At 36.7% G+C, this 12,831-nt stretch overlaps 1 protein-coding gene across 1 annotated transcript in view; it reads right to left on the minus strand.

Annotated features, from left to right (window-relative positions):
- Positions 1–2,347: 2,347 nt before the first annotated feature.
- PAPSS1 (3'-phosphoadenosine 5'-phosphosulfate synthase 1) overlaps positions 2,348–12,831 on the minus strand; it is a 44,144-nt gene continuing 33,660 nt past the window's right edge. Inside the window, exon 12 of the mRNA XM_015810280.1 lies at positions 2,348–3,176. Within this exon, the coding sequence (XP_015665766.1) occupies positions 3,038–3,176 (139 nt within the window). The 3' untranslated portion in view covers positions 2,348–3,037. The remainder of the gene's footprint in view (positions 3,177–12,831) is intronic.

Below are 12,831 nucleotides of genomic sequence, written 5' to 3' on the forward strand. Positions count from 1 at the left end.
GAGGCAAGTCGTTCCACTGATTAATTATTCTGTTAGGAAATTTCTCAGTTCTAGGTTGGTTCTCTGATTGATTAGTTTCCATCCATTGCTTCTTGTCCTGCCTTCAGATGCTTTGGAGAACAGGCTAACGCTTTCTTCTTTCTGGCAGTCCCTTAGATATTGGAACATTGCTATCATGTCATCCCAGCCCTTCTTTTCATTAAACTAGACATACACAATTCCTGCAACCATTCTTTGTATGTTTTAGTCTCGTCTCCTAATCATCTTTGTTGCTCTTCTCTGCACTCTTTCTATAGTCTCAATTTCTTTTTTATATCATGGCAACCAAAACTGGATGCAATAGTCCAAATATGGTCTTACCAAGAGATTATAAAGTGAGGTGATCTTAATTCTATCCCTCTATTAATGCAGCCTAGAATTACATTGACCAACTTTGCCTAGGCAAATCCAGAGCAGCTTCAGAACTGGGCCACCACATCCTCCCATTTGTGCCATATCATGAAATCCAGTAGCAACCTGCAGTTGACAAGAGAATGAAAGACAACAACAGATCCCCAACAGTTACATCTCACAACAAATTATTTATTACATTTATAAACCACCCAACTTACTGTTGCAGAAACTCTTAGCTACTATTAGAATTAAATGTAGTTTGCTTCATTTTCCAAGAAACAACTAAGGCACAACCATTTAAGGTATATAAAAACTTGATTTCTTTTTCATGTCTTGAACAGGAACATACACACTTTATGCAAAGGTAATTGAAATCTCCCTTTATAAAAAGTCTTCTTTGCATTCTGTCAAGCACCAGGGAAATCAGGAGATCCAGGCAGTTGAACTTGATATGAAGATTTATTGTAAGCTTAAGCTTGCTACAAAAATCTGAACTACTCGTAATCAAGGCTAGTTGGTGGTAGATAAGTAATTCAAGGTGGGCTGGACTTAGATCTCTTGTGGGCGCGAAGAGACTCACGACTGATGATGCATTTGACCCCTCCCTCGGGTTCATCCTGGTCATCTCCTACATATGGCTTTTTTTTATTATCTGGAGATTGTCCTCAATGTTTTTATCAGCTGCGTGGTATCAAACCCCTAGATCAAATTTCAACTGCAGGCCTTGTAATGTATACTCTTAACTATACTATGATCTTTTCACAAATGAGTACATTCTTCATATTGACTTGCCCATTGGAAGATTGCCTAATTTTAACTATGATCGTTCCTTTTTTCTTCAATGTTATACTAACATTGAATTGTGGCCATTTTTGCCCCTATGGCTACTCCTCAGCTTACAATCATTCATTTAATGACTTCCCAAATTTTGGCAGTGCTGGAAAAAAGTGACTAATGGCCAACCCTGGCACTTAAAATTGTCACAAAATTCCCATAGTGACAATCAAAATTTGAGTGCTTGGCAACTAGCATGCATTTATGATGGTTGCAGTGTGTTCAGGTCACCTGATCACCATTTACCACTTTCCCACCTTGTTGCTTCCAACAAAGTCCCCAGGGGAAGCCAGATTTGCTTAATGACCCTGTGATTCACACAATCCTGGCAAAAAGACCATAAAATTAGGCATCCCTCATTTAACATTTACAAAGGAAGCTCTGGTCCCACTTGTAATTGTTAAGTCGTGGACTACCTACTGCACATTCTAAGTAGATGGATTAAAAATGGTCTTCAGGATTCTTTATGCTTGTTTGTTCTTGGTATTTTTTCTTCATCTATAATTGCAATACTCTTGGCTAACAAACTTACATAATCTAAATTATTAAGAGTATTTGCAAACTTCTTTTTATAGAATCTAATTCTATGTTGGTTGTCTCTACAGACCAGTATTCCTTAATCTCGGCAAGTTTAATGTAGCTAGACAATTCTTTAGCTAGCTCTCTCCAGGATTGCAAACAAACGTGTGGTGTTTTTTTTTCAGTCCTTCTATCTGGAGAAATCTAGAACTGAGCCTGAAACCTTCTTGCATGCTTTGCTATAGGACATGTGCTTATATAAACTTTCATCTTTAGTTTTAAGGCATTTTAAGGACACAAAGTGTATAATATCAAAACAATTTCTGGTACTTCGCCAGAAATCAAAATTCACATGTACACCTTCTACAATAACAAGGCTGTTCTATGTTAATCAGTTAACTTGCAGCCCCCAAATATCAAAATGTCAAAAGATCAAAGCAGGCATTTTTGAAGCAGACAAATATCTTTTTACCCAAGCTTTCCCTTTGCCAGAAGGATAATCATTTGTGTTTTATTAGGAGCCAACCCACTGAGCTAAATGAGACTGAAGCTTAAAGAATAATCATACCAACCAAAATAATTTTTAAAAAGCACTATATTGAGCAGAAAAGATTAAAACAAAAGCTTGAAAGACAGTAATAGTGTTACAATCACCAGGAACATAGGAAACAAAATTAGTGATCCATATAATCAGACTGCCCTGTTGTATTTCCCATAATTTTTACATGATCAAGAAAAAACTAGGCAAAAACAAAAATCACACATTCATCAAACAACATGTAATTTCCAATCCAAGGCTACTTTGGAGATTCGATAGACGAACGTCAAAGTCCAGACCAAAAGGTACAAGTGTAGTACATTAAAATCTACTTTATGATGATCAAATTCAGCACCTGCTTCTAGCTCATGTAATCAGACTGAAATAGCTATTCCTTAAATTATAAAACACAGTGTTGGAATTCCATTACAGAAAGTGAAAGGAAAAAAGTTAAGTTTTAGCATCCCAAAAAAGAGAGCTCAAATAAAGAGGAGTAAATAGAATATTAAAACGAAGGATTTTTTAAAAAATCCTACTGTAATAAAAAAAACCGTAAATAAAAGAGGACATTAAAAAAACAGTTTGTTAGCAATATGTAACAAAACACGTAAGAAAAGCAGAGAATGGTTCCTAAGGAAGATATTTAGGAAAAGTTTTCTGACAGAAGCTGCAACAAAGCAGCATAACTGGGTGGTCCCCTGTCTTGTTAATAAATCAAGTGTCAAAGGTTGATCTGCAATTAATAAGAGCAGCTTAAACTTTTTCCAAGGATTGGTAATACTCTGTCAGCACAGTCCATGCTTTAGGAGCCATGAAACCTTCAGGAGGATTTTGACCTTCTCGAGCCAGTTTGCGCATGCGAGTTCCTGAAATGAATTCAAAATCTTCATGGCTAAAATAAAAAGAAAGAAAGAAACCTTTTAGAAATAATATGCAATAAGCTTCGATTGAATTTTGCTTGCATTTAAAGTAATATAGGCAGTCCTCAACATACAGCCACAACTGAAACCAGAATTTCTGTTGCTAAGAAAGATGTTTTTAAGCAAGTCGTGCCTTTTATTGCCACAGTTGCTAAAGAGAATCACTGAGGTTGTTAAATGAATCATATGGTCATTAAGCGAATCCTGCTTCCCCCGTTGACTTTGCTCTTTGGAAACTGGCTCGGTAGATTGCAAATGGCAATCACTGCAATACTGCAAGGGTCTTAAGTGTGAGACCTGGTTGTAAATGACTTTTCAGTTGTATCTTTGAATGATCACTAAATAAATGGTTGTAAATTCAGGGTTACATGTATTGTGTTCCAAATGAGCAACTTACAATCATGAAGGATCACACTAGCAGTGACAGTCACTAAGCTTTTTACTACCCGGCTGTGGGAAGGCCGTGCTCGCCACTCTGGAAATATGTCATTTGACAATATCGGGATGAATGGGATATCAGCGAAAAGGGGATATAGGATTTTACAATTTTCTCTTAGTATGCCAAATGTGCTCATGACACAAAAAAACAATTTGGAACTGCTGCAGAAAGCTTTTTTTTTTTCCTGCACATTCAAAAATACTATTCACAAATAAAATCTGCCACAAAACTGAACAACAGAATAACAGATTAAAAGAGTTGGAAGGAACTTTGAAGGTCTTCTAGTCCAACCCCCTGCTCAAGCAAGAGTCCCTATACCAGGGGTAGGCAACCTTGGCTCTTTTATGACTCGTGGACTTCAACTCCCAGAATTCCTGAGCCAGCCATGCTGGTTCAGGAATCCTGGGAGTTGAAGTCTACGAGTCATAAAAGAGCCGAGGTTACCTACTCCTGCCCTATACCATTCCAGATAAGTGACTGTCCAGTCTCTTCATTCTTAAGAGTTCAATGTGGCGTGATCTGATTCAGTTTCTAGTTGGTCTTGCCATGCCTTGCTGAAGACATGCTTTTTTATGTTATTGCTTCTTCCTTCCATCCCCCGCCCCGCCTCATATTCTGTGCTTCCAAAAACATTTTACACCCTACGATTTTTAAAAAAAATAAATTCTGTTGTGTTTCTGTGAATTTTGGACACTTTTCGTCTTCCTGAAGCCTGCCAATATTTACCTTCTTCTATGTGGATATTCTGGTTCCATAAACATTCTTCCTCAGAAAACAAAATGTATTATTTGTTCATAAGATACCACCTATTTATTTATGTTACAGCTTAAACTTAATTAGTAAAAGCTACTTTTCCTAGAAAATAAAGTATTTGCATCCAGTCAACAACATGACACTTTACAAATTGTCAAATGGATACACAAGAGAAAAAAACAATATCCAGGTAGCCATGAGATACACTATTTACCTAGATTTTTATTAAGGAAATTAAAAACATGTAGCCTCAACAAGTACAAATGCAACACATAATTTTAAGTCCCCAAAGCAAGAGTAATTAATCAACAATAAAAATAAATGTTTTTACTTGCTCTTTCACTCAGCCTGTTCCATCTAGTCAGTTTTAGTCATTTTCAGTTGATCCATCTTAAATATAAGCCAAATGCTGACTTCAGTTGGATATGGCTCAAGACAGAAGAAAATGGAACCAAATGTATTTGGGGCTAATTTGCTTGTCTGAATGTTAAAGTATACTTAGCGAGTAAAGAACAAGTCTTCTCACGGTATGTGCAAAAGATTAGCAGCATAATCTTTGAACTGGATGGGTACAAAGTTGTAAGGATCACTGCAATTCTCAGAAATTATCCCAGAATTTCTGTGCAAAAAACTGTGTAAAATACTATTAACAATTTAGAGCTGGCAAGCTAATGGTCCACCCATTTTGAAAAATCTGTACTACCAATTAATATCTTATTCCAATACCAGATAACAGTTCTGATCTTAAAAGCCTTACAAGATGTATATGGAATTGAGTTCTGGACAATTTCTATGACTTGGGGCCCAAAACACCAGGAAAGCATTAGGTTGCCTACCTCTGCATCTCCAATGGTGGAGGATTCCAGTAAGTGTCTTCTTCCGTATGTCACATTCAAACATCTAACAATTCATGCAACCTATCTGATGCAATCCTGGAACTCTGAAATGTCTTTTAAAAAAGACAAATGGTTGTCCTATCTCTTCTTAAAAACTTCCAGTGTTGCAGCATCCACAACTTCTGGAGGCAAGTCATTTCACCTTAGTTCTAGGTTGCTTCTTTCCTTGATTAGTTTCCATCCATTGCTTCTTGTCCTGCCTTCAGGTGCTTTGGAGCATAGCCTGACTCCCTCTTGTTTGTGGCAGCCCCTTAGATATTGGAACATTGCTATCATGTCATCCCTAGTCCTTCTTTTCATTAGTTCTCCATTCAAGTTCTCCAAGTTGAAACTTTCTATTTCACTATGCTTTTGGTAAATTGTTTTTTTTTTTAATAACCACTTAATAAGTGGTTACTTTTTAATGGTTTTGTTTTTTTAATGAATTGTCCTTGGTAATATTTAAAGCTTTTTAGAATCTCTTTTGACTTTGAGCCTGACCATTTTTTTTAAAAAAAGAACATTAAATAAATACAAATCTCATTCTAATAGTACTTTCATATATTCAAATTATGGCAGATCATGCCATTTCTTGTCTATTTACATTTATTACTTATGAACATTTATTTATTATATTTCTATCCCATCACACCTAGCCAATCTTGGCAGACCTCAAAATGCCAAATTGGGTTATTTAGATCTTGGGTTAATACCTAGATGGGAGATCAAAATGGGAAAGCTGTGGATATAAACTAGGGAGGGAAGTGAGAAGTACATACTTCAAAAAGGCAATCAAACACTGTTTCATATTGTTGCTCTGAAAACAACATTGAAGGAGTAAAGTTCTAATTAAAGAAGAACTTACTACTTGACCAGTAATTGGAGCCTGATGCAGCTGCAAAGTAATTATTTTTTTAAAGGCAAATATAATAATGTATGGGAAAGATTGAGGGCAATAGAAGAAAGGGACGACAGAGAATGAGGTGGCTGGATGGAGTCACTGAAGCAGTAGGCATGAGCTTAAAGGGACTCCAGAAGATGGTACAGGACAGGAAGACCTGGAGGAACGTTGTCTATGGGGTCGTGATGGGTCGGACACGAGTTCGCAATTAACAACAACAAATAATAATAATGTATATTAATAATAGCAAATTTGTGTGCTTTAAAATTTAGAAAAAAATAAAGTATTTGGAGAAGATAAATGTCATCAGCCAGTGTGAAAGAAATTCCTTGAACTTTTGTCAAAAGTTGATGCATAGGTATCAACTATATTTCTCTTGTGAGACCATTCCTCAAGTAAGACCTCACCCAGTATTATTTTTTGGTTTTATATTCCTTGCTTACCCTGCTCATTTGCTAGAAATATTTCAAACTACATTTAGGTCTAGCTGAATTTTATATTTCTGTTGTTACCTATTCCTTTCCTTTATTTCCTATAGGTAAAGGTTTCCCCTGTCCATTGTTTCTACCTTTAGGAGGCAGTGCTCATCCCTGTTTCTTAGCCAAGGGAGTCCGAAGGCATTTCCATGGTCTCGTGGCCACTGTGACTGTATGCTGAGATACACAGAATGCTATTACCTTCCCACTGAAGTGATACCTATTTATCTACTCGCATTGGCATGCTTTCAAACTGCTAGGTGGGTGGGAGCTGGGGCAAGTAACGGGAGCACACTCTGTTGAGAGATGCTCAGGTTTTCTAGCTGACTAGCTCAGCATCTTTCACTGCCGAGCTATTCTGTCCCCAAAATTATTCCCTCTAGTTTATTAAATTCTAAACTTCAAAGCAATAATACTTTTAGGAGTTTTTCCATGAACACCTAACCCCGTGGTGGCGAACCTATGGTACACATGCCACAGATGGCACGCAGAGCCCTCTCTGTGGGCACGCGCACCATCACCCCAGTCCTAGGCCTTCAGCTGGGTGTTATAAAACCTTTTAGCTTTAGTCCTCCGCCGCCACATGGAAAAAAAAAAAGGTTCAATCAATTTCAACTTCTCACGGGGAAAAAAAAGATCTCACAAAGTTGGAATTGATTGATTGAACTTTTTAGTCCAACCCAGTCTGCCGTTACCACCGCAGCCACACCCAGCCAATGGGCCACACCCAGCCAGCACCCGACGATACATAAGTGGGTTTTGGGTTTCAGTTTGGGCACTCGGTCTCTAAAAGGTTCGCCATCACTGACCTATCAAAAGACCTCTCTCCTATATTGCATTTATGATGGAGAAACAAAAATTAATACATATTTCCTAGGAATCAAACAATGGATGCCATTTTAAAAAATAATACAATAACTATTATATCTCTATGTTCTCTGCCAACTCAAAGTAGGAGATTTTGTGATATATTTGTGATATAATTGGACAATGCTACACCCACAGGTTTGTCACATAGGGAGCCTAGTTTATATATTAGTGTTAACAACTCACTAGTGCTCTATGTTCTAATTGCATTGTTCTATATGCAATTTCAACAACTGTACTTCTGAATATATTCTAACAACTATATTCTGCAGCTCCTAATTCCTAAGACCCCTAAATGTCTTAATATTTTTAATAAGCAAGAAAGTCAACAAACTGAGAAAGGAGTTTTTGCCTAAGTAATGAACTCACAATGGGGCAGAATTATATGTGAGTAGTTTTAAACCATGCCATCTTACAATTATATTTGTACTGGATAAAAATTGTGAATAAATTCAGATCTCTGAAGAAGAAAGATTACAAAGGCCTTTCAAATAAAGAAAAAAAAGGTCAACACATGCTTCATAATAAGTATTAATGAGAAACAGTTTGTTTTCCATTTAATCTGACATTCAAAATGTATTTCAGTTTGAGGAACAAACTATACTGAGTTACTCAAAAGACGTTTAATGGAAGATCTGAACTAGGAATAAACAGTGCAAATTAGAGACATTTCCTAATTGAATCAAGTGCCGAAAGATACTGCTAATATGTTTTTTATCAAGCATTTCTGTATAACAGACACAACAGCAGCTATGGACAATCTGTGTCATTAAAGTAAGTGAACAAATGTCTGGATATTCTGCACAAATATAGAATTGTCTGACAACTTCTCAAATTGCAAATCAGTTTTATAAAGCTTCAGGGTAAAGAAATAGGATGGCACAATATGATAGATAAAATCTTTGTTACCAGATGCGGAAAACTGTAGAACTTTGGTTGGTATTGTGAATATTAAATATATAAATAAAACTGAGAGTGACTAATGTATAGAGCAGAGTTAGTCAACCTTGGCTCTTTTATGACTCGTGGACTTCAACTCCCAGAATTCCTGAGTCCACGAGTCATAAAAGAGCCAAGGTTGACTAACCCTGGTATAGAGTAACAAAAACAATATTTTAAAATACTTACATAAGTAATTCTAGCACTTGAGCCAGGAAGTAGCAAATTGCAGCAAAAGCAAAAACTGGTGCCGGGTCAGCTCTTGTTTGACCATGTGACCAGGGAGAAAAAAAATCCCTTCCGGCTTCTCATAGTACCGAAGGGCCCAGGCAAGTCACCGAGTTAAAATGGCGGCCATTTGCAACAGAGACTGAATGCAAGCCACATGGTTACAGAAGCCTGTTTTTGGTCGCAACTTTGAATTTCTAATGTAAGTTCCCTTTCTGAATTAATTCATTTTTGTGAAAACTCGTTAAATAAATGTTCGTACCTAGGGGAATCCCTGTATTTGCTCCTTTTAAATGGAGGCATCAAGGCTTAAAATTTCTAAAGTTTATACTCTACCACTGACCTAAGAGCAAATCCCATTATGAAAGAATATACATTTTACTCACATTGACCCATAGACTGTTCTAGAATGTACGCATTTACAAATACGTGCTGGCTACTGCTGTATAAAACCTGTATAATAGATTAGGAAATCCCGAGTGTTCTGTCAAGAAACAGAATTCATTTTTCCAGAGTTTTCATTTTAAAAAAACTTCATTGACTTACAAACCTGTATATTACAAAAGTCTAAGGGTAGTCTGCCACATTTTGTTTATAATAATAAGTACCCCAAACAGCAAGATACTTCTAGCGTTACCACTATTACTTTTAAGAACAAGTCCCCAAAGTAAGCGACTGTGTGAGTGTTGTAGTGCCATTTTTTTTGTTAAACTTAACATAACATTTAGGCTGTTGTTCAGTGTTGTCTGGGGGAATTTCTTTGAGTCATTGTTTGATTCCTGGAAATTGCCTGGAATATTCCCTGCAATTTTGAAGCGCAAGGCTTCAGAAGTGGTTCGCCATTGCCTCCTTCTTCCTAGGGCTAAACAAGAGTGAATGACACAAGGTCACCTGCTACCTTTTTGTGTAAGGTGGGGCTAGAATTCACAGTCTCCCACTTTCTATCCTGATACCTAAACCACTACACCTAACCAGCTCTTCTTTTCATTTGGAACAACTGACAAAAAATAATAATAACCAAAATTAGAGAATAGACTGGTAAGCTGTTAGTACAATGCTCCAACGCTGGTAAAGGGAGAATGGTATGTTGTCATATAATTTATCTGCTCCCACTCCCAAACTGTGACAGAAGGGAGATCCAAGAGCATTCTAATATTCTTGCCACTCCTGCAGTTCTAACCATGGGAGGCCTAGCATGGCTTAACCGAACTAACATCACTCATCATTACAGGCAACAAATAGTCTAACATTCTACTTCATTTGACTTCAAGTCACTATGCACATATTTATATAGAAAATCTGGCCTGCTATTTGGCAAGAGAAATGGAATAATAAAAGCCCATCAGTTTGTTCGGTGCTTTTTGATTAAAAGAAAAAAGGCAGACCTATTAAAACCTTACATTCTCCCACAGCTCCAGGTTGTGTGCATTGAATCCAGGCGGCTGGTATGCCTTCCCTTTGAAGGGGGATTTCAAGAACGGCTCCCCAGGCACCTTCTCCTAAGAACATTTCGCCCTACATCTGGGCTGCATGCTACAGACACCATCCCAAATGGGAGTTCTGCTTTCACATGTTGCCAGCCATCCTTCCTCCAATCCATCTATAGTAAACACATCTTTTCACTCTAATTAATTAGAAAGATTGGAAGATTTTGCTCAACATAATGCTTTTCCACACTGTGTTTTGTAGATGCAGATGGCAGAAGACATAGGGACTGAATTCAATGGCAAGGAGACTCACAGGTTATCAAGCAAAGAGACATTTCCTTTAGGCTTGCAAAAATGTGCTACCCATGATCCACAGCAAGCTCCTTTGGGTAATTTCTGGGAGGTTCATACACTACAAAGGGTAAACTCTCCTTGTAATAAAAAAAACAAATGCTATATTATTATTGTTATTGTTATTATTAGATATTTTTGCCATCAGCTTTTTCACACAACACACACAAGCAGCCTTATTCACACAACACACACAAGCAGCCACACACAAAAACAATGAAGCAAGTATGGTATAACTTATTCACACAACACATACAAGCAGCCACACACAAAAACAATGAAGCAAGTATGGTATAACTATACTCAAATTATTTGTTGTCATGAGCATGTCTAAAGGGATCTTAGCTACTAGAGCCTGGATTGGGGATATTTTTTGTCCTTCCTCTGGGTTATCCGCTTGGCTTCAATGTAAAGCACTGGAGTCTGAAGAAGCAGGACAGAAAGAATACTGACACTTTTGAACTTTGGTGTTGGAGAAGACTCCCGACGATACCTTGGCCAACCAAGAAAAGAAATAAATGGAACAAACAATTCAATCCAGAGTTCTCACTAGAGGCACAAATAACTCAAATTTTCATATCTCAGACACATTATGCAAAGACCTTCTTTTTCTGGAGAAGGTTCTAATTCTAGATTCCATTTCTCTTAAGGAAGTCATGGCATATGTGCATAAGGCTAGGGCGTTGCTCTTTACTTATAATTCTATAAAATTATTGCACCATTTTCAAAAATTTACTACTTGAATTCCTTTGCTATTTGCAATCCCATCCTTTTTTCCCCCTTTTAGATCACTTGGATTATAAATCTATGGTCAGGGTTTATTTTGTTCTTAATTATCTGTAGCATATCACAAGTGTTAGGTGTTTTGTATGTTGCTAATGATCATTCGTAAATCAAGCAATAGTGTAGTGGCTTTGCAAATTTCTAACTCTCATGAGACAGTTATTTTTTTAAAAGGAACAGAAGAAAATTTTACTTAATCAAGGGTAATTTTTGGTCTACCTTTCTGGTTTTGCAAAAAGATTTTTTTTGCAAAATTCTTAGATAATATATTGTTTCATTATAAGAAATATGTCTTTCCTACCACTATGAAACACAAATAGCAGCCAAAATTAAATTTTTTGGCTCTTATTAAATCTTAAGTAAATCAAAATCTATATTTTCTTTAGATTTCCTCAAGTAAAAATTAATATCTCATGTAAGTCATAAAAATGGCACTGATGAGCTGACAATAGCTGGTGAGCTGCTTCTTTCATTTGATTCTTTTTATTCGTGATTTATTTTAATTTAATTTAATTTGATTAGCTGACTTTGTTTATTTTTGTTGCTCCCTGAAAATAACTAAGTAGTCAAAAGATCTTGAGAAGAGACAGTTTGGTGCACTGGTTAAAATACCAGACTGGAAACCAGCAGACCATGAGTTCTAGTCCCATCTTTGGCACAGAACCAGTTGGGTGAACTTGGGCTGGTCATTTTTTTCTCATCTGTAGGAAGGAGGCAATGGCAAATCACTTCCGAAAATCTTGCCAAGACAACTGCAGGGCCTAGTCCAAGTAGTTGCCAGGAACAATGACTTAAAGGCACGCACACAAAACAAAAACAAAAATACATCCTGAGTGTCTTAGAATTTAATCCAAACCCTTCAAGAAAGGAAAATGGAACAGAGATAATAAAAAATGGTAACAGAATGAGTCCAAGGTCTCAGAATCTATCTAAATCTTCTTCTCAGCACAACTTCATATGCTTTTAATTAACAGCTGCCTTTATTTCATACGACATCCTGCTTCCTAACCACAAAACCCTAATTCTCTGTTTAGTTTACTCTGTGCAATTTTGTTTTGTTTGGGATGCTGAACATAAAAAGTTTTTGAGAATTAAGTCCCCAAATACCTTTCACTTAGACAAGTGAACTATACTCACTAGAACCAAAGGGCAGCAAATGACAATATATTGGTTTTTAAGACCCTGGGATGAGTCTTAAACAGACTTCTGCTGGATGTTTTTCTTGATGAGCCTCAATAGATTTTCAAGAATCAATGAGATACTGTTTGATGTCAATAGCATCAATACTATTTACCACTATGTCTAAAAGTCACAGGTCTTCTCCATCCCTTGCTCTAGAAGTACAGGGTTTACAAAAAATAAACTTTTGAAACAATTAAGCAGGACTGGAGATTACTATGGTATCCCCATGGCTATGCTCATTTAATTTAAGATGTAGAGTGATCTGGACTCTGACTGAGTTTTGCTTTAAGTATAAAAACAGAAAATGCACTAGACTGCCAGTCAAACATCCAAGTAAATTAGCATTGAAGTTAAGTGCTGGTTTTTATAATTGTTCTTTTTTATATTTATTGTGTTTTCTACATAT

The sequence above is a fragment of the Protobothrops mucrosquamatus genome, unplaced genomic scaffold (assembly GCF_001527695.2).
Source record: "Protobothrops mucrosquamatus isolate PMUCROS unplaced genomic scaffold, P.Mucros_1.0 scaffold_4, whole genome shotgun sequence".
NCBI lineage: Eukaryota > Metazoa > Chordata > Lepidosauria > Squamata > Viperidae > Protobothrops > Protobothrops mucrosquamatus.